We start from the raw sequence: 24,330 nt of genomic DNA, 5'->3' as shown, positions 1-24,330 counted from the left end.
TACGAGACTTTCCCGTAAGTTTTTATATGATTTTTTTTTATTGGTGTTGAAAATATCTTTAAATTAGCATCTAGATGCTAATCTAAAGCAAAAAAAAGTAGTAATGCTATCTTATACTTAAAACCAATATATCTAAATAATTTTAAATTAGCAATTTTAGAAGAAAGCAAAGATTATTTTGTTGTTATTTGAATAATAATAGTAAGTAAATTTTAAGTATCAGAAACATTTTTAGAAATTTCACTCAAAAACGACTTTTTAAATGCCAAAATTTTCTAATATTTTCCACAAATTATTAAATCTCTTTAAAGAAAAAGCAATCAAATTATGAATGAATGGAAAATCTAAATTTGGTATTTGTGGAACTGTTGAAACCTGTAAACCTGTTGGAACTTGTTAAAACTTTTCCGTAAGAATTTACTCCATTCTTTTATTTAATTTTATAAGCTCTAATTAACAAAACAAAAATAATATTTTTACTTAGTTTTGTTGTTTTTTCTTTTCATTCATATTTTTATCTATTTTTATTTATTTAACTGTATTTCACATTCTTATATGAAGTAAAAAAGCTTTATTAAATTGATTTTAACAAAAAATATACCGTAAATAAACCATATTTAGTAAAATGATCCAAAAAGAAAAAAAAATGCCGAACATTTAAAAAAAAAAAGGCTTTAACTAGATTTTCTAAAGTAAACCAGAAATTTTTTTAAAGCAAAACCTATGAAAAAAAAACTAGACTTCAAAAATTTAGCTTTAAATAAAACCAGATGGCAACCCTGTATTCAATCAGGTTTAAAATCACTATATAAAAAACAAAAATTTATTTTCAGCAAATGTTTTTTGAAGTAGGTGTGACATAATATTATTTAAATGATGTTTATGCACGTAGGTCTCCAAATGCAATGAGTAGTACTTCTAGATAATTAAATTAAATTGCAAACCATATAGGATTAAATGTTTATCAATCCGTTTGAACAAGTTTAAGATTTCCTATTTATGATAAAATCTAGTTATACAATCTAAACTTTGTTCCATATTGATGAGGCTATTGCAGTTTTTAACAATTTCTTTTCCGATTTGAAAATTATGACTTCTTGCGTTGGGCCATAACTTGCAAAAATACTATTATTTAGTTCAATATTTTTTATATTATACAATAACTTTTATATTTGAATTAAGGCACCTCTTTTATGTCATTTCCCCATGCTTTTTTGGGTATCTTTTTAGTGGCATAAAGTTAAACTTTTTCAAATGCATTATTATTACGTTATTTATTATTATTATTATTATTGTTATTACTGTTATTATTGTTATTACTGTTATTATTGTTATTACTGTTATTATTGTTATTATTATTGTTATTATTATTATTGTTATTATTATTATTATCGCTAACACCATTATTATTTTGTAGTTATAAAGGTGCTCCCAATAGACCATACGGTTTTATCACGGAACACCACGGAAGAGCAATTAACTAGGAATTTCCAACTGTCTTCAATACCAATGTTGCTTAAAAATGGCTTCAAACATCCGTCCTTCTGGTTCTAAGCCGGAAATCTAACCACTGCACCACGACTGACTTTAAGGTATGGGCACCATGCTTTTTATTGCAAATTCAAAAAGAGGTCTAATAAGTATTACAATAAGTAGCTTAAACTTTTAGGATGTAATGAAGTATTTTTTTCAATTTTCCATTTTAGAAGCTTTTAATGTGCATTTGATTATGTGATTTTTTTATTTAAGATTTGATGACATTCAAAGATCTTTTTTGGTATCAGAAATGTTATTTTTTGGCCAAGTTTATAAACATAACAATGGTTATTTTTTCCGAAGAACATAAAACTACATTTTTAGCTATTAAATTGTTATTGTCTGATTTCAGACCACTTGTAGGCTTGATTAAATTTATTCTGAAGCAAATGACCAATTTCAGATATAGCTGTTTTTCCGATTAACTTGGTTTCATTAGCAAACAGCTATAAATCTTCTAAAAGTTCTCGTTAATTGTTAACTTATTTAATGGATAAGATTATTGAAAATACCGATCTTTGGGGAACACTGCATGTTATCATTTTTAAATTGGATGATTTATTGTCTTGTGTTACTCTTTGGTGTCAATTACGTAAAAAGTTGCAAATCCAGTTGTGTTTGACATGATACGGTTATTAATCAATCTGAAGGCAATAGAATTTTTGTTTCATTCAGCTTTAATTTGAATAATAATCGTATCATGACATATGCAACTAGGGTATCCATTTAGTTGCATAAGATTGAATCTTTTAATTGTCAAATGCTTAAGTAAAGTCAAGATAGCAAATACCTGTTTTCCTGTTTGTCTGCAATACCTGATGGAATGTTTTCCGCATATTTCTATTTAAAACACACAAAATGAAACATAATCATTAATCAGATTGGAAACATTATTTAAATGAAAAAGCAGATTTAAAATATTGCTAAGTTGTTAATTATAAGAATTTTATCAAGTAAAAAAGAGTAATATAAATTTTTTTAACTAGTCTATCTTTGAATGAACAACTTTTGCCGGAATATAAACAATGTCGAACTAAGCGACTAAAGTTTAGTAAATTCTACTCTGTATAATTTAACTTTCTCATTTTGCGGAAGTCCAATAAGAAAAACATGACATTGAATTAAGCAGCGCCTTCGACTTAGTTCTTTTTAACACAAACAATAGTAAAAACATTGTTAAAATTATTTAGCTCTTGATACATGGTATTTGGCTCTAGTTATTTTTTCTCCCTTGCTTTTATATGAAATCAAAGATAAATCAATGTTAAAGTTAAGTTTTCAATTTTTTATTTTTTTGAAGTTTTTTAGTGTATCAAACTTCAAATTAAAAAAAAAAAAATTAGACTATATTGTAAGTATTTAGAAGCAAGAGAACCAGGGTTCGAAGCGAGCTGTGTACGTATTTCGCGTTATTGGTAAGAAAGAATGCGTAAACACCCTATTTACATATTTTTCCGCAACACCCTGTAACATGACCGTTAGGTCTTCTAGAACGACGTAAAAAAAAAAAAAAAATTTAAATGCTCAATTAAAATTAGTTAAAATATTTTTTGTTAGAAAATAAAGTTGAAAAGTTAAGAATAAATAAAATATTAATAAAAAAAAAAACAAAAAAAAGTTTATAATGTAAATAGGTTTTAAAAATATTATAAAAAAAAATATATTAGTGTGAATCAAAAAAACAAATTAGTTACGTAAAAGATTTTTGGAGAGCCAACAAATAATATCAGATGCATTATTTGAAACAGATTAAGAGAAATACTAAGGAGTCGGTCAGAATAAAAAAATTGAAAACAAAAACAACGAGGTTGAACTATTTTAAAAACGAAATAGTTTTTTTGGAAAATCAATACCACATTTAAAAGAGCAAGTTATTCGACTAAAAAATAAACAGGAACTTTATATTGTTGGCTAACTTAGAGATAAATTACAATTTAATAAAATTTAATAACTATTTCATTGATTTTGGATTAATACTATCAACATAAGCTGATATTAAAATGTGAAAAAGTTGAAAGCTAAATAAATTAAGTTCGTTAAAAAACTTCAAGTATATGATACCGCAAAAATACTACAAAATTGAAGTTTAACAGAGGTACCCAGCTAGCACACATACATTGGGCCAACGTTGGCACAACGTCGGAAGCGTTGGTTTATTTTATCACTCAAGTGATAACGTAGAACCAAAGTCGGGCCAACGTCGGAATACGACTGAATTTTTGCTTTTTTGAATACGTTCAGTGTGTTACAGGTTTTAGTGGTGAAAAAAATTTCGGCCATTCTTAATAAAATCCCGTTTTTAGTAAGCTGTGGGTTATGCAAAGAAGTTGTAAAGAAATTATTCTAAAACAAACAGATTAAATCACGAGAAGAAGTGGTCGTTATAGAACTCGGAAAGGTTGAATCACGAAAAAAAAAATGGTATAAAAAGAATCAATAAAGACTAAAGCACGAGAAAAAGTAGTCGTTAAAGAACTCAGAAAGGTTGAACCACGAGAAGAAGTGGTATTGAAAGAATCAAAAAAGATTGAATCACGCGAAGAAGTGGTGGTTAAAAAAAATCCCCTTTGTTAGAATCCAGTTGGCTAGAGAGATACAGGTATTTATTTTCATTTTTGTGTTTATTTAGCTTTAAAATAGAAGTTTACTAATTATGTAGCTGCATAATTTGTAAATAAACTTGTCTATATTACATTAAAGATAGTAGAATTTTTTAATTTTATATCAAGAATTTGAGTACCCCATTTATTATCATGGCCTGAACGAAGTTTGTGCTGCTTCACCAAATTCTCCTCAGAGCAGCACTGATTGCAGGAGAATCTACAAAATTGTGCAAAAAGGCTTCTATTAGGCTACCATATCATGCATTAAGACTTCATTTTATGCTCTTACGTTTTTATTTTATTCAAAAGATATATATTTCTTAATTAAAATTGAATTGAATTGATGAATCAATATTTGGGCTAATCAATATTGAAAGTAAATTTCGTAATGTTCTTAAAAACTCTAAGTAATTTACTGCATTTATATATTTATAATAAGATGTAAAACTGGTAAAGATGTAAAATGCTAGAATGTTATAATAATAACAATAAAAATAATAATAATTTTTTTTTTTTGCTGTACACATACAATGTGGTGAATCTAACATCTGTAAATGTTAAACTTTGACGGCTTTTGGAAAAGTGCTTATTTTTTATTTTTCATTTTTTCATTATTTTTTTTAATTTTCTTTTGTTTGTTTTTGAAACGATCAAACTTGTTTTTGAAGACATTCACATTATCAGAGTTGATTATCTCTCCTGTTTAATTATTCCAATTGTTCACTGTTCTGTTTGTGTAGAAGTTAAATCTGGTAGAATGCGGTAGAATGTGTGAATTGCTTTTGCATTTTCTGAGTATGACCTTTTGATATTGCATATTTAATTATTTTAGGAGGATGATTCCATTTAACTTTATCCATATTTTTACTTATTTTATAAAATTAAATCAAATCACCTCTTGCTCTTCTAATTTTTAAAGTAGTCAAGTTAAATCTTTTTAAAATTTTGTTATTTTGTAGTAACAATGATTAATAATATTATGCTACTAATATTATATGTTATAATTTAACTGATAATTGTTTAGAAGGCTGCTTCCTTTGCAACAAACAGAAGAAGAGTGAAAACGAAAGTGATCTGGATAGCAATCCTGATGAAAAAGGTATTATCACATCTTTAGCTGAGTGGTGTGTTAATTTTAAAATTTCTTTGGTAGCTGTTGGAGCACTTCTTTTGTTACTAAGACCGTACTTTCCGTGCTTACCATTTTTTTACTTTTTTTAAAATTATAATATATTATATAACTTCTTGTCTCTGTATAGTATGTTTCTTTCGTATGTTTTGATTTTTCATTGTTTCATTCTTATTTACTAACACGTGTCATTATTTACTGAATGAAACTTGAGTTTAATTTTTTTTTTTCAGTTACGTCTAGTGAAGCATTTGTTTTGTAATTCGTCATTTGTTACCATATTCCTCTTTAACAGCTGTTAAAGAGGGATATGGTAATGTATTTTATATGCATTTGCAGCATTTTAATGGTGATTGGAATTCATATATTATTTGTATATGAGAATTTTGAAGCATATTACTTCTAGTTTTTGCAGTAAAATACTGATACTATTTTAATAGTTTTCAATAATTTTTTGTTTAGATGTGGTATCAAAAAATGAAAGCGAAATATCAACAAATGTAGTAATTATTTAAAAAAAATTTATTTTGTCGCCATGTTTTTGCAGGTAATATATCAAAAAAAATATTTTATGTTTTTATTTATGGACATTTTATTTGTATATTGTGCTTATATTTAACATATGTTTGTTATTAACTATTTTATTACTTAAATATATATATTATATTTAATGTGTGTGTGTCTATATATATGTATATATATATACATATATGTATATACATATATGTGTATATATATATGTATATAAATATATGTATATATATGTATATATATATATATGTATATACATATATGTATATATATATACATATATATATATATACATACATACATACATACATACATACATACATACATACATACATACATACATACATACATACATACATACATACATACATACATACATACATACATACATACATACATACATACATACATACATACATACATACATACATACATACATACTCTCCTCCCCCTCCAGATTTCTGAACAGTCTTTATTGACGAAACTGTGTGTAAAAAAATAAAAACTGATAAGTGTTTGGTAAAAATATATATAAACACAAAAATATATGAATACCTATAATTTCAGCAGTAGTTATGGCAACGCCTAAAGCTCATCAAACGAAAGATGCAAACTCAAAGATTTCTACCAAATTTTATAACGAGGAGCATTCGAACGTTGTTGTTAGTCTCAAGAGAAGTAAAGATGCAAGATTCGTAAAGATGCTTAGCAGTCGAGAAGAACATTATTTTGTTAGAACATGTGTACAAATATTTCGACATAATTATATTGTTTATTACAACAAATATTAATTTTCTCTAAGTATTTGTGTAATTTAAATTGGTTCATTAATCAATGTTTTATTTTCGTTCATCAGCGTCAAATTTTATTCAAACTTATTTGGACATTACATTTTGTTCAACATTACAAAGAAATAGTTACGCTTTATTTAAAGAAATAGTTACCCTTTAGTTGAAAAAAGTTACACTTAAGTCAAATAAATAGTTTTAATTGGATTGCAAAAGCTTTCTTTTTGATTGAAAAGATGAGCACACTTTTTGAATCAAAATCAAAGTTTTTGCAAACAAGTTAAACTAATATTATTTGAGTTATACGTTGGACCAACGTCAGCAGGCGACGCTCGCCTAACGTCGAAATCCGACGTTGGGCCAACGTTAGCCCAACGGTTGGTTGCGATGTCGCGCCGACTATCAAATCCACGTTGGCTCGATGTCGGCTGCCGACCATCGGCCAACGAATTTTTCGACGTTGATCCGACCTTGGGCCAACGCCTATGTGCTATCTGGGTAGTAATGCTCCATTTAAAGTAGTGCTAATAACTGAGAAAAATTTTTTTTAGAAAAGTGAAAGAAATTAAAGAATCAAAAAATTAAAAAACAGAGTTCATAAATCAGGATCAAACACAGGATAAAACAATAAAAGTTGAAATAAAAAATGGTGTTAAAGAAAAAATATCTAAATTTTTACAAAAATTTAGGCGAGTAAACAAGTATATTTGATAAAACAAATTTATTTCAATATCGTAGTTCACATCTCAAAGGAAATAAAATAACTAAAGATCTATGTGATTGTTGCATTTAATAGAAAAAGTCTCTGAATGAAACACACTGTTTGAATAATTTATATTATACGAATGCAGATGAGCGTTACGATAAAAGAATTTACCATTTAAAATAAGAATTATTTTTGTTTAATACGTATTATGTAAAACTTGCGATCTAATCAAATAAATATGCTATATTGTATTAGTAAAAATTATTGATGTAGTTTTTTAAATACAATTAAGTATTTAAAAATAAAAGTAATTGTCGAACACGATGCCAGCATCATGTTACAGACAAAAATAAAACACAAGTTGTCAAAAATATTTATCTATTTGGGTTTTAAAAACATTCAACGATTTTGCGTCTATGATTTCATTTGAAAATAAATTTCTATTATTATTATACTACTTCCTGTGATTGTGAATTTTTGTACCAACTTATTTAGTCGATATTATGCTTAAATTTGATTTGATGTATAAGATCTCCTTTTTTTCAAATGTTGTTAAACCCAAACCGTTTAGCCTTTTTATGTCTAAAATCATTTTAGATTATGGGACTAACTTCGTTGGTCTTCTTTGCATTTTCGCTAAATTATTAATATACTCTTGTAAACAACGCTTCCATGCAGGTATAGCAAACCCAAGAAGCGGTCTTACAAATGTCGTATATAGTGATTTCACCGTTTTCATTTAATTAGACTCGAAGTTCTCCTCGTTTTTGCAGTCGCTGAAGTCACTTGATCATGCCATTTAAGGTCTTAAGGTCGGATAAAATAACCACGCTTAAATCGCTTTCACTTACTGTTGTATCTAATTTATTCTTTTAGTTGTTATGGGTTATCCTATAACTCATTTATGGATTTCACTTTGCATTTTTCAAAATTCAACTTGGTCAACAAAATTTCTGTCCATTTTACAAACTCATTGATGTCATTCTGTAAAGACTTTAGAGCTTGAACATTTATATAACTTTGATTAGTTTACTGTCTTCTGCGTATAATTTGCAAATCAAATTACAATTGATGGTAGGTTTATCAAGAATAAAGTTTACATTATTCAAGAATAACAAGGCCATTGTGACTCTTACACTTTTGATACCAAAAGCTTTTCACTTTTTCAACAGTCGTTAATGGGGAAATTTGAAAGAGGCTTCGGCAAAATCAAAATAAGTTTTTGCTTGGCAAATAGCTTCTAAAATAAAAGGCCTCAAAAATATGGAAGAAAAAAAATGCAAAAAAGAAAGTTTAAACAGATAAATCAAGTTTTAACATGGAAACTTTTGAATAAACACGTAAAAAAGAATATAAATAAGTTAATAATAAAATTTGAGAAAGTGCTAACCTTGACATCAAAAAGTAACTTTTGAATTATCATCGAGCACCTTTAACATCAACAATATGTAAAATAATAAAAACTTTTATGAAGGATAAAAAAATGCAACCTATAAATGTTTATAAAGTAACATTAAGCATTTTACAAACTAACTTAGTTTGGTTTTAAAAACGAGTCGTTGCTCAAATCTGTTATTTTATTTAGATTAGGAAAAATCATTCTGTCACATTTTTAAAACAAAGAAAATGATTACCTAATCGGTTCAAATCAAATACTGAAGACAAAAAAATAGAAATAAAAAAGATTGTAAGAGCTAACGTGTCAAAAGATTTAAAATTTAAGCATAATAATATCATTTATAAATGATCTTAAATCTTGTTTGCTTTACAAACCATCTAAAGATGGTTTGTAGAAAAAATAAGCTTGTAGAAATGGTATAACATTCAACCATTCATTTAGATAAAAAATTACTTAGATTAAAAACTAGATTTTTCTGTAAACTATAATGAAATAGTACAATAAGTGGTCGTTGATTGTCATTGATCACATAAAAGTATTTCAAAAATAATCTTGAGTTTACATTTTTTTGGTATTGTTAAGATTAATCAAATTTAAAGTATTCAAAAATAAATAAAAATTCAAAAACATTTTTGACTAAAAAGTAGGGATGTATTAAAATTCCATTAATAAAGTTCCGGCCGGAATTTGTGACTTATTGGTCATTCCAGCTCCGGCCGGAATTGCAATATTTTAGGCTACAATGCCTGAACAAACTTTTTTACCTACTTTTAAAAAAGTGACACAGACTGGGAAAATTAAAAAATCATTGTCTTACGTGGCAACGAAGAACTATAGGTAAACCTAGGTAAAATATAAAAAGTTCTTAACAAACATAATGTAATTTTATTCAGAGTAATCAAATATGTAAGAATTTCTAGAAGGTTAGAAATAATGTGGTGCAAAAAGAGTTAGTATCCTTTTTTAAAAAGTTGGAAAGTACCATAAAATGGGGTTACTTTAATCAATTTATTCGGAAATTTGGTTTTAAGGATCAATTTTGCTTTATCCAAAATATTTTTTCAATATTTTTTTAATTCAAATTATTGATAAAAATATCAACCATTTATTCAAGCTAATTGATAAATAAAATAGATTAAAAACAGGTATAGTTTTTAGTTTTTCACAAAGTGGCCTAATGTTACCCTGGCTTGGTGTTTCTTTAGGTCATGTATACTTGGTGTGCTGTTTTGTTTCATATACATTCCTATTGGTTAAATAATTGCTTACATAATGTTAAAACAAACACTTACTTAAAACTTACTTAGGGAAATATCTCCAAATTGTTCAAACAAATGATCTTTGATCTATATAAAGAAAAAAAAAAAAAAAGAGTAACAAACATTTTAATTTGTGTTTAATTTTTTTTTTGTTCTGTAATAACAGTAAACAATAACTAAATTGGTAGGTTGGCATCTACTCTATATATATATTTATTGTTTAAAAATAATTGTTTATTTAATTATATACACTTTTATTCAATGTTTGAAGTTGCACTAGGGATAACGTATTTAACTATTTTCCGTTTCTGAGACGCTTTTAGGGTATTTTTGACTAATACAACATCTGGTCATTCTGAGTCAGGATATATCCCTTTTCCTCATGAAACATTTAATTTCTTTTTGCTCTTCAATATTGAAGGTCCAAGGCCCGCACGATTCTCATTCAAATGACTGATAAATGCTTTAAAAATAAGACTTAGATCAACAGATGATTGATCCGGAAGCAGCAGGCAATTAATAAGAGTTTTTTTCACAAGGAAAAATTCCACACTTAGCAAAACCTTAGCAAAACCTTAGCAAAAACTTAAGAAAATTCTTACTAGAAGTGTCTTTTATTAGTTCCAGAACTTTTTTAGAAGTGATGAAAAGTGTCTTATTGGATGTGTTGTGGATTTTTTCCATGCAGGATATTTTCTCCACAATGTCAAAACAATTTTTTACTTACTTTTTAGTGGCCTAAAATAAACAACATCTAGAGACCGTGTCAACTGTGATGAGTTAGGTGGTAAATGACCAAATACTATGTTACTTTCTTTACACAGTTTTAAAACATTCTTACTTATATGTGATAATAAATTACCCTCAATAAGAACTTTTTTCTGGTCTGTTTTTTCAGTAAAGGAAGCAGGTGAGTAGTAAACTACTCCTTAAATGCGATACTATCAAACCATCCATGCTCTGAGCAATTGTATCTAGTTATATGGGGACCGTTTCAGTCCACGTGGACCAGAGATTTTCTGATTTTTAGACAACATAAGGTGATATTGCACATCCAGCAGCATTGCCACAAAACATGACTGAAAAATCGGACTTTAATGAGTTTATTACTCTTTCAGAGTATTTACAGACTCTACGATTAATATTGGGTAGTCACTTAGGTTTGTTTCATCATAGCTGTTAAATTTTTTGCCGGCACATTATTAATAACTTGGGTGAGGTTTTTAATATATTTGCTTAAGGTATTTTTAAATTAGCTGCGCGATTGCGTTTAATATTGGCTGCCAAACGCAAAGTGAGCATAGGATGTCTTTTTAAAAGTATTTTAAAAAGACATCCTATGCTCGTTTGCCAAAATATATTCTACAAAGACAAATTGTTTTGATGCTTCTCTTAGGCTCATTCGAGCTTCATTAATAGCATAAAGGAACTTTTTTGGAGGATAATCTACATATTTTCTGAAGCCGGGTGTTCTAATATACATTCTTGGCATTTTCATGAGCAGGAATATAATTCAATGAATATATTTTATTAACAAAAAAACACTGTTTATAACATAGTAAAGTTAATACAATACTATTTTTAAAAAGGTCACATGCAAAGGAACATTTTTGAAGAGACTATCAAAAGAGACTTTTGTGAGGGGACAATTCAAATAGTACAAGATAAATTAATATAATAATATAAGAAATAATAGTTTTTTTGTTTTTTTGTTTTTTTGTTTTTTGTTTCGTTCTTTTTATTATATTTTAAATATGCATTTCAAAAATATTTATTCCATAAGAATGGTCCGCGATAATCGATCAAAATTTAAACAGATTTGTTTGAAAATTGGGCTGCTTTATAAAATTATCATTGCGTAAAATGTATTTGTTTTTACCTTTTGATGATTACAAATTTTGGAAAGAAATTAGAAAGACATGCTTCTGCTGACAATACAGAAGTTTAAGTTTATTTTTATTTGTACTACCCCAAGCAATGTTTGAATAGTTTATGTGACAATGAATTATTAAGGGATATAATTGTAACAAAGTCTATTTATTTAAAACATTTTTTGCATCATTCAATATTTTTAAACTTTTTGAAATTTTACTTGATAAGTTTTTAATGTGATTTTTCCACGTAAGATTTTCATCTATACAAACAGCCAGAAATTTGGTTAATGTTACTTGTTTCATTTATATATTGCCAATAACAAGATGAAGCAAGTTAATTGGCAGTTTATGTTTTCTGATAAGAGGATGGAAAAGAATTCATTAAGTTTTAATAATGTTAAGAGTTAATTTGTTAGTCTTAAACCAGTAAGATATTTTGATTAACTCGATATTCACGCAATTAAATAGAGTAGGAATGCTTTTTTGAGACATAAATTAATTAGTGTCATCTGTCTGATATGCTTCTTTTAAGCTGAAAAATAGCATGCTCTGTTGAATTACTTTTTTTAAATCCTTATTGCATTTTATATAATAATTTGTTTGATAAAAGGCGATTGTATATTCTGTTGTACAAAATTTAAAAAAAAAACAGAGAGGATAGAAATTGGTCAATAGTGTTATACATTAGTTTTTTCTATTTCCTTAAATATAGGAATAATTTATGCTATTTTATCAGGAAAAACTCTCCGATTAATAGAGCATTTAAAAATTTGGAAAAGTATGTCTTTTAAAACGTGAAAACAGTTTATAATAACATCTCCATTGACATCATCTGGACTACTGCTTTATTTGACTTTAACGATTTAAAAGTACTTTCAAACTCTTCAAAAGACAAATCAAAAAAATATAGATACGAGTTTATAGGGTCATATGTTGCCTTTATTAATTTTTTAGGGTTTGGAGTTTGTTGGCTAGGTTTGGTCCTACAAATACAAAATATTTATTAAATTCGGAAGGAATTATTTTTTGATCAAGAAAAAAATTATCCTTTACTTTAATCTAAGATTATCATCTACTTTAATCTAAAGATTGAGATATTTTTTTAGTGATACTAGTAATTTCGTTTATTAGTTGCCAAGTGCGTTTTGAGTTTAATTTGTATTTCTCAAGTATATTTGTGTAGTATATTGATTTTTAATTTTTCCTGAGGCGTTCAAATAGTCTTACGTAAGTTTTATAAATATATTTACTCTCAGTTTTTTTTTATTTAAAATATTAAATATGAAGTTTTTGTTTAATTTTAGATGTTAGAATACCTTAAGTAATCCATATCGACTTAATTTTTTTATGTTTGTAATTTATTTCTACTTTAGGAAAGTTGATGTAATAAATTTTATTAAAAGTTTAAAAAAAATATCTGTATATTAAATAAATGTCTTCAGAAAAGTTAATAATGTATCAATTAACTAAAGAAAATTGATATTTAAAAGATTCTAGGTTTTTATTATAAAATGTTTGTTTTTTAAATGATGTTTTTTTATTATATAAAATTTTCGCATAAATATCTTTTGAAAAGAAAATCGGGAAATGTATAATGTATAAATTTAATTATGCTTTTTTTAACCGAATTAATAAAAATATTGTTCGTTATAAAGATATCAATTAAAAAAGTTGTTGTTTAAGTAATTCTAGTTGGTTTGTTTATTAAAGGAACTGCTACATTTTCAAATAGGCCATTATAAAACCCAATAATGTCTTTTTTGACGAAATACTTAAAGCAATTTAAATTCAGATCACCAAATATGTAAAGTAATTTCTTTTCGTGGTTGCATTTATTTATAACATCATCAAATAAAAATGTACTAAATGTTTAAATTCCTCCAGTAGGTGGGCGATAACAAGTGCTAATCATTATGTTTTTAGTTTTATTGATCAATATTTCAATCGTTAAAACCTCTATATTGACGTCAGAAATAATCATGCCATACCTAATATAATACTGTAGGTCTTCTTTCACATAAATAATTAAACCACAGTCGCGTTTATTTGTTTTCATCTCTGATGAAATCAAGTTATAGCCCGGTATTTTAAAATTATTATCTAAATTTGAGTCATCAGAACTACACCAAGTTTCAGTAAGGCATATTGCATTAAAAATAGTTAGGTTTTCCTCAAAACTATTGCAAAGATTTTCAAATAATAAAAAAACATTAGACAAATATCAACTAAAGAAACAAAAAATAAAAATTATCATTACATAATTATTATAGATATAATATTAAAATGATATTATATCTATTAAAAACTCTAATTTATCATATTTGTTATAATAACAATTATATAATAAAAATAATGATAATAATAATTATCATAATAACTATAATATTAATATTAGCGATAATAACAATAGTAATGATAAATGTAATAAAAAAATAAATCAAATCACCAGAGTAAATAGGCAAAAAGTATATCCATTTAGTATAAATAAAATAATTAAAGATTTTAATTAAAATATGGGGTTACTTTAAATCAGATTTAATGTAACCCAATTATTATAGGTATTTTTTTTCTCAAAACGGATTAAAAAAACACAATAAAAATACTCAAATCCTTTTACCAAAGTGTTTCTAACAATCTTACATTAAGTGTATTCAAACAATCTTAGAGATTTTTTTTCTGCAGTGTGCGCAACAAAAGCAAACCACATATAAGTTATGCGCGGTAAATTTTACAAAAAAGTTCAGTTACTTTTTGACATCTACTAACAGTTATTTTATTTAGTGTGCGGCAAAGGCAATATATGGTTTTTTGACAGAGTTTGCCACATAAATTAAAAAACATCAAAAAACGCGCCACTTTTAGGACGTTTGAACAGGAGAAGCATGAAACTCAAAGTTTCAGTGATGGAACTTAAGGCATAAAGTACAGTGTTACAGGACGATTTATATAAAAAAAGGACGCGGAAACTTTCCTTGTAATTGTTTATATTTTTTTATTTTAGCTTTTAAATTTTATGAAATATTAACGCAATGTTTTAAAATGTAATAAAGAAAAAAAAAACAAAAAAAAAAAAACGATTTAAAGTAGACTACAGAATTTTTATAATGACAATACTATACGATTTTAAACTAGTGAGAGAATGTTCAAGTCAGAATCACAATGTTCAAATCAACCATTTGTTATTAAAATACACGCAACCAATCTGTTTCACACAATAGTTTTGTTTAACAAGGTGTAGGTTTTGGAGTTAAATGGTGAAAGAGTTATAGTAGAAAAAATGTATAATTAAAAAAAAAAATCAGTTGCTTCATTGACTGTATTCGAGATCTGAAGATTTTTTGGGAAGACAATTATTATTAAATTTATTTCAAAAAAGGTACGCAAACAAAAACAAATAAACAATAACTTTCATAAATAAATATTTATAGACTACAACAAACGTATGAACCTGTGCATTCCGGTACATCACATGAATCCGTGTCTGTGAGTGTATCATCGGGGCAGCCATCATTCCGCAAACAGGTACGGTCTCTTGTTCGCCTAGGCGTATTAGCACTATTTCGACAAGTTACTGAACAAACACTCCATAAACTCCAATTACTTAAGTATTCTAATATGTAAGCAATAAATAACAAAGTAATTTACTTCAAGTATATTTGTAAAAAAATTGAAATAAATAAAAATTACAAATAGTTTAAATTTAATTATTTAAAACATAAAAAATTACAAAGCTCTCAATATCAAAAAAACAAAAAAACTTAGTCTGTAATGGCAAAAAAAATTTACTGATAAGACAATAATGCCATTATAATTGCAAAAGGTATTCTAATATAGGTCAGGGCTAGTTGGATGTTAAAGAAGTTGTCTTTTAACAAAATATATAACTAAATATAATTAATAATTATATTTTTAAAATAAAATAAAATAAAAGATAACACAGTATAATATAAATACAGCATAAAAACAATTGGGACTCGGTGATTAGACAAATTAATGTCTTTCATTTGCCTCCCCAAGGTTTTTATTTATGTACTTTTATGAGAGGTAGTCTATCTTAGAATATTGTCCACTTGACATCTAATAAGCTCTAAACAGCAAAAATAAAACCATTGTTTTAAAAACTTTAAATAACCAATAGAGAAGCGCAGTCTTAGGTTTATTTTAAAACATTATACTTTGAAATATTAAAAATTCTTTTTAGAATTATCTTTTCAGACTGAAGCATTTGCTATAAGGCCAGTACAAAACCCAATTTAGAATTAAAACAGCATTTGGACAAGAGTTTGTCTCTAAGTAAGATTAATGATAAAGGTTTTATAACTTCAACGGATAATGTTTTATAGAACGGGGCTATTTGGTGAAGAAGTTGGTTTTCTTTGCAGCTTCTTACTACTTTGCTGACATGGTAGACTCTACCTTTTTTTAAATGTCTTTTTATAATGTCTTGTTTTCTATGAAAAATTTATGCAGCTACCTTTTTTGATAATTGTTGCCCATAAATGTCAAAAACTGTCTTTATGTAACAAGTTTTTGACTTCACAAGACACTGAGGTTGCAATTCTTTAAACTTTTAAAAGGTACTTATATTTCATTTTTGTTAATTAAAGATTCAATGTACAACTGCAAAGTGGAGGTTATGTTTGATGTAGATTTTGTTGCTGCAATCATGCCTTTAATTCTTTTTTTCTGTCTGTATGCAGGGTAAGGACATCTGCGGGTACCTGCACAACCCGGTCTTCGCCAATTAGTTACTACCATGGAAGCATTTTCAAATGACTGGAGTCCGTTATTTTTTTTTAATTTAAATTTTGTTTTACTTATTTTTATACTTTGAAACCATTCGTAATATAACAGTTTAACAATGTTATTTTTGGTTTGTGAAAGAAAATCTTGATGATCTTGAAGCAAAAAAACTATATTAGTTACGATTTCTTTATTAACATCAGAATTTGTGATACGATTTTTTATCACCATTGTGAATTTGAATCATCAGCAATGTTTCACAAAATGCTGTTTTATAGCCATTACTGTTCGTAGTTTTTGTAAATAATTTAATCACTAATCTTCTTGTTAGAGAGGTGAGAGGAATTGAGTGAGAGGAAGTTTTAGGTAGTTATGTAAAGAGAAATAATACCTATTGGTGTAGGTATTCTTGAAATAGGTAAATTTAAGTAAATATTTAGTAATTATTGAAAGAAAGTTAGAGGAAAATTTAGGTAACTATGTAAAAACAATATTAACTCACAAATGCAGTAAAGGTTGTGAAAGTTTGCAAAGTGCCATCGATAAACTGTTTATTTGGTCTAATATATGGCTAAGACAGATCAACAAATAAAATACGTAAAGTTAGGCACGTTGGTGGTAAATATTCCATAAAATCCAACTTGCTAAATAATGTAAATCTCTGACAAAAAAATTACGAAAAATGAAAGATGGACGACAGAATTAAGTCATTTAGCACACAAGAACATGTGCATTGCTTCACAAATATTTGCACACATGTACGGTTTTTCATATACTGCGAATTTGGTCAAATGACATAGGGCATGTTTGGCACCCAAACAGAAGAGGCGCTTGTATTCTTTACCTTAATTGGAAATTTTGTAACCTAGACACTTCTTTACCTTATAGGTTTGTTTAAGCCGTAAAACATAAAATAACTACAAATAGAAGGAGGCAAGAAAAAGACGTATTTTCTTGTAAAATAAAAATATATTAAAAAGGAAAATTTTTAAATAAACAAAGTCAGTCAACCAAACATTTTTATTGACAATTGATAAGAACAACTTTTGAAAAAGTTTATAAGGGTACCCAGGTACCCGCGGTTTCATTTGACGGGTACCTATGCAGGCACTTTTTAATTTTCGACAGCGTTAGTGTTGAGGGTTGTTATGACCACTATGCATTATCTTATATTTCGATGTATTTAAGTTATTTTGATGTATTTCGATTTGAATTAGATGTTTTGTGTGATTCACACATATTTATGCCACTATCAAGTCATACACATGCATAATAAAAAGAGTTGAGCCAACTACTGAGTCTTTAAACTCGTCACTGAATCCATTTGTTTAGAGAATGTCTTTTAAAGTACTACAAGTTACTCTCATTTGCTAAGTCAATTTGATTTTTAAGTACTTTACCAAAGTTTAGAAATAGAATAGATATACCTCTGCATGTTCCATTTTCAAAAAAATAAGTAGAAGCGCATTTGCAAGAATATATATTACTGTCATCATCACGTTCCTCACATACTTCATTTTCTTTACAACCAGATTCTCTGCAATCTAAATTCATTACAAGGACAAAATAAATATATAGTATATATATATATATAAATATATATATATATATATATATATATATATATATATACATATATATATATATATATATATATATATATATATATATATATATATATATATATATATATATATATATATACACATGAAAACTATAAATTAAAAAGAACCTTATATCTAACTTAAAAAACTATTACAAACTTGATACAAACCAAAACTTACTCTTTAAAATAAAACACTACTACTTACATAATTTACTTGGATAAAAAAATGAATAATTTTTCTTAACCTATTAATTATTATTGATAATGCTAAGATGTTTTTCAAAGCTTTAACTTATTTGATATTACTATAAAAATATTGTCTATAGTTATTAATTAGAAAATACAAAAAACAGTTATTGTAATTACAAAAACATATAACCATTATATAATACAAAATACAAAAGTTATATAGCGTTTGAAAAGTTATTTAAGTTTCTTATATAGATATTAAATTATTACTACTCTATGATTATTATTATTCCTCGTGTATACAATAACTTCATTTTTGTAAAGTAGAAGTTTATCCAATTTGTTTAATAATATAACTCTCGGATGTTAATTTTTCAAAAAGTAAAAGATGGACAATATAGTTATGCTATTTTATCACACAAAACTTGTGCATAATTTCAAAAACGCTTTTTCGACTGCTTTTTCAGCATTTTTTATATCGTATAAATTTGTTCAAGCCGTAAAATATAATATAAATACAAATAGAAGGTGAAAAGAAAAAGACGTAATTTATCTTGTTACAAAGTCCTTTAAGTATTTTATGTAATTTAAAATTTATAAAAAGATCATTTTCATATAAGTGGAATCACTTAACTATTTTTTTTTATTGACTCTTTATATGTACAACTTCTATAATTTTTTTCTTTTTACATGTAATCAGGTACGCGCGCATTCGTTTAACGGCAACCTAAGCAAGAACACTTTTAATTTTCGACAGCCCTAATTTTGTGGGTTGTTGTAATCACTATTTACTAATCACTATCAACTCATTTTCGTTTATTTTAAATTATTTAGTTTTATGTGCAGCCTTCCAGAGAATATCTAAATTATTATAGTCTCCATGTAATCTTGTAAGTTCTTTTATTTACTTAAGCTGATTTTAGATTTGAACTAAGTGATTTGTAAACTTTTAGAAGCAAAGATGTAACACATTTTTGTCTCTACAGTTTATGCACATGTATAATATAAAAGAATTGGGCTAATTACTTAGTCTATAAACACATCACTGTGTTTAAAAGACATTGTGTGTAGGTAATCTTGCTAGCAAAAATAGTTCGAGTACGTTTAACGAAAGCTGTGAATGTTGTGAAGGGTTGTAAATCGTAATTTACAAAAGTTAAGAACCAACTTCTGTAAATTACGATTTACAACTTTTGGCCGTTCTATACAAGCGTTTACATAACAATCACGTTTAATACAAACGTCAACATTACATTTATATAAGTAACGTTTACATAACAGTCTCTGCTAACGTTCTTTTGATGGCTTTTAAACGTTCACCTCAAACATGCAATAAATCACACAAAAGTTTACCTAAAGTTTTTTAAGTTATTAACTGCTTTAACTTTTAATACATTATTTTAATTAAAAATCATAATTTATTCACTCGCAACTATTGATGAAATGTTTCAAAAGCAAAAAAAGTGTTAAAAAAAAAACTGAAACTATTATTTTACAATTCACTTCACAAAAAGAGACAATATTTGTCCCGCTAATGTTATATATATATATATATATATATATATATATATATATATATATATATATATATATATATATATATATATATATATATATATATATATATATGTATATATATATATGTGTGTGGGAGGGTAAGGGGAAGGAAAAAACGGGGGAGAGGGAGGGGGAGGGGGAGGGGGTGAATATATGTGAATGTGTGTGTGCGTCTGTGTAGGAGTATTTATCCATATATATATATATATATACTTATTTATATTGTGTAAGGTTTTTTTGTATCAAATGTTTATGATTTCTGTTTTAAATATTATAATTTTTTTTTTTTAAATTTTAATCTCTCTTTATTTTCTTTTTCGTATTCTTTTTTGAGTTTTTATTGTTGACAAGGTTGTTCTTCTTATTTAACTAGGCTATATGAGATTAAGCTTTTTAGTTGATAATATATTATTTAATAACAAACATATGATATTCACTTGTTAATTTATTGTTGTTGCTGTTTTTGTTGTCTATTATTGGTACTTAAATAAGGTATTAATATTCGACTAAAGAAAACAATTTTGAGCAATATCATAGGTTTAGTTCCTTATTTAAAGTTAAATATTTGAAATAAAATGTTTTAACTTTTTAAATTAAACGGTATAATTTAATTGTATTAATAATGCATAAATTAGTAGTATTTAGTTGTATAACATGTAAATATATATATATATATATATATATATATATATATATATATATATGTATATATATATATATATATATATATATACATATATATATATATATATATATATATATAGATATATATATAGATATATTATATGCGTAATAAATATGAATATAATTTATATAATTATTATGCATAACTTATAAATATATCATGTTATAAAATTACTTTTATTCGTACTTGTTCACTACTCAACTTTGACAATTACGAATAATTTATTATTTGTACTTATGAGATTCAATTAGTCAACTCTGACAAATACGAATAATTTATTATTTTTACTTATCATTTATAATACGTCGACTCTTACAAATATCACTAATAGTTGCGTTTATATATAGGTACATGAATGCTTAAGACAAAGAAGTTACAGTTGTTTTGTTTGAAACATTGTTAGGGTAAAACACTTTAGTTCTATTTTAAATGAAATATATTATACTATCATACTTGAAAAATATAGACTAACTAATGTAAAGTATTTATTCAGACTGAGCTATTCATGGTGTAAACACTTTTCACATTTCGTAACCTGCAAAATAGTTAATTGTGCAGTTCGCTCGGTGTTTAAAACAGTAGCAACAAAGCAAAATATAAAATAATCTCTGCATGTCCCATTTACAAAAAAATAATTCGAAGCACATTTGCAATACGTATTATTACTGCCATCATGACGTTTCTCGCATTCTTCATATTTTTTACAACCAGTTTCTAAGCAATCTGAATTCATCATAAAAACAATATACATATAAATTTATGAACACCATAACTTTTAAAAAGAATCTTTTATATAATTTTGAAAATTATTAGAAAGATGCAAATGCAAGTATAAGTTTACTCTTTAAAATAAAACACAACTGCTAACACGATTCATTCGTATAAAAAACAATCTTTTTTAACCAAGTACATAATATGAAGACGTAGTTCAAAGTATTGTTTAGGGTTTATTTTTCTTTAATAACTGTGTAATTACAGTATAGTTAAAAAAACTTATTCACTTCCAAGAAGGCCGAGAAGGCCACTACAGATAAGGTGGCTACTTAATAGTGGTTATAACCCTCTGTTTTTTTTGTTCTTTATTAATTTTATTTTCGTCATTTTACACATTTTACAATGTTATCTATAAATTTAAACAAATATATATAATTACAAGCTGATTGGGGCAAGTAGAAGTCAAAATGACTTATCATCAAGCCCCTTTGTGAAATAAAAAAAAATACAATTAAATTTTACATCTTCCAATATTATATAAAAGAGTGAAATTAATAAGTTTAAAAAAAATAAAAATTTGGTTAGAAATTTTAGAAGGTTAAAAAAAAACTTAAATTTAAAAAAAGAACTTAAAGTTGAAAAAAGAAGAAATTTAAGATAAAGTTAAAATATAAAATAACAAATAAAAAATTACAAATCTGTACATATTCGTATACATATTAAAGACAATAAACAAAAAAAACAAAAATTTAATTCGCTTCATATGCATATACATATTTAATACCATACTAAAATTAAATAAAGTACATAAAAAATTAAAAATACAAAACTATTTTAATTTTTTTTAAAAAAATTAGAGAATGTACGTTATGTTTAAATTTAGTAAGTGTTTTTTTATAGTTCTTTTAAATGTAGCAATAGATTTTATTTTTTTCATATTTGTCAAGAACCGAATTCCACATGTGTGGTCCCCGGCATATAGTCGAGCAGTCAGATTTTTTAAGTGATGTTAGTGGGATGTAGTAATTACTCATTGAATGTCTTGTTTCATATTTTTGATTAATTTGAGCGAAACTTTTAAAAAAATATTTTGGAACCATTTCATTTTGAAGTTTAAACATAAATAGCAAGTTATGGTATATATTTAGTTTGTATACATTTAGAGCATTTATTTCCTCGAGTAACGGCTCGGCACTTTCGTATCTACTTGCGCCCAAAACTAATCTACTTGCTTGCTTTTGTTTTGTATAAATAAACTTTAAGAAAGATAAATGATTGTTTGCCCAGGCAATATTACAATAGTTAATATGACTATGTATAAATGAAAAAGATAAATTTTTTAAATATAAATTATTTGAAAGATTCACTGGACTGTCTTGTACATAATCCCCCGGGTCTTTGAAACTTTGTTCTCGACTAGCTTTATTTGGCTTTTCCAATTTAAATTCTCATCGAAAATTATTCCTAGTATTTTCATTGAAAAAACTCTTTTTATTTTAATATTGTTAATTGTTAGTTCAGTTAATTTGAGTGGAAGGTTCTTCGATTTAGATGACTTTGCAAACAAAATATATTTCGTTTTTCAATATTTAAAGAAAGTTTATTTGCTTCAAACCACTCATTAAGATATATTAATTCTGTGTTTACAATATAAAAAACATTTTTTAAATTTGAGTCAGAAAAGAAAACATTTGTGTTATCAGCAAAAATAATATAATTAAGTATTTTTGAAGACAAATAAATATCATTAATATAAATTAAAAACAGCAGGGGTCCAAGTATTGATCCTTGGGGAACTCCGCAATTTATTAATTCAAATGGAGAACATGCTAAATCATATGGTACTCCTTGTTTACGATTTTGTAAATAACATTGCAGCCACTTTAAATTGGAGTGAACAACTCCATAATTGTGTTGTTTATAAATTTGAATCTTATGGTTGACAGTATCAAATGCTTTTGATAGATCTAGAAAAACTCCGAGTGTGTAACTGTCGTCCTCAAAACCATTTAAAATTTGGTTGGCAAGATCAATAACTGCATGTTCCGTGGAATGGTTGTTGCGAAATCCAAACTGTTTATGATAAAGAATGTTGTTTTTCTCAAGATAATTGTACAGCCTGTTGTGCATAATACGCTCTAGTATTTTGGAAAAACAAGAAAGTATGGAAATTGGTCTTTAGTTAGATTTTATTGAGTCATCATCGCCTTTGTATATCGGAATTACTTTTGCTAATTTTAGTTGGTCAGGAAAAATGCTCTCGAATCTATAACTCCGAAACACAAACCTTGACGAACAAGGCCGCTGCGTGGAGAAACAAGTTGAATAACCCAACTTTTTTTAAGTTTAATAAGCCAACTTTTCAACATATCTGGGGAAAAATTAAAAACAAAATTAATCTGATCAATTTTAATCCCAGAAAAAGGGATATTCATAGTTTTTTTTAGGATATAAATAGGAAAGAAAATGTTTATTAATTCAGATGTAAACAATGAATTTAAAAAATACATTAAAAATAGACAGGATTGGTGCTGGAGAATATTGATGAATGAATACGGAAGTGCAGAAAAAGTATATGAAAAAGAAATTTTTTATAAGTCAAATTGAGGTTTCCTTGATGCTTTCTACTTCGCATTAAAGTTTGAGGCTGCGGTTTCCACAGATAAAGATTTTGTCAATGATTTACTTTAAATCTTTGATTTGCCAGTAAAAGTCAACGTGAAAACTAAATTAAATTACATTCAATTAGATTAGAATTATCATATGCATTTAAAATATAAACAATAAATTTTCATAATTGTTTTGAGGATCTAGTGGATTTTGTTAAGATACAACCTTTCCTTGTTGCAGCAATCTGCAATAAATCAGGATGAACTTTGCTCTCATCTTCAAAATATTTCTCTATTAAATGAGATTCAATAAGCCTAAATGTCTAAGTAAGAATAACAAATGGAATGGAAAGCTAACATAAATTAAGTTTTAGCTGCATTGATAATGAAACTATTTTATTT

The 24,330-nt window shown here is 26.3% G+C and overlaps 1 protein-coding gene and 1 long non-coding RNA gene across 6 annotated transcripts in view; both read right to left on the bottom strand.

Annotated features, from left to right (window-relative positions):
• Positions 1–24,330, bottom strand: part of LOC136085996 (adhesion G-protein coupled receptor G4-like) — a 284,829-nt gene that overhangs the window by 219,458 nt on the left and 41,041 nt on the right. For all 5 annotated transcript variants that reach the window (XM_065808127.1, XM_065808124.1, XM_065808122.1 and 2 more), the window contains 2 exons: positions 17,996–18,112; positions 15,274–15,435 (listed from right to left, as the gene is read on the bottom strand). In XM_065808127.1, the coding sequence (XP_065664199.1) occupies positions 15,274–15,435; positions 17,996–18,112 (279 nt within the window). The remainder of the gene's footprint in view (positions 1–15,273; positions 15,436–17,995; positions 18,113–24,330) is intronic.
• On the bottom strand, positions 7,272–8,752 carry LOC136085997 (uncharacterized). The gene is made up of 2 exons (XR_010641306.1): positions 8,684–8,752; positions 7,272–8,533 (listed from the first exon to the last, which is right to left on the bottom strand). It is a non-coding gene; the product is annotated as an uncharacterized LOC136085997 (long non-coding RNA).

The sequence above is a fragment of the Hydra vulgaris genome, chromosome 10 (genome assembly GCF_038396675.1).
Source record: "Hydra vulgaris chromosome 10, alternate assembly HydraT2T_AEP".
NCBI classification, from domain to species: Eukaryota; Metazoa; Cnidaria; class Hydrozoa; order Anthoathecata; family Hydridae; genus Hydra; species Hydra vulgaris.
This window is presented reverse-complemented; position numbering and strand designations above follow the sequence as displayed.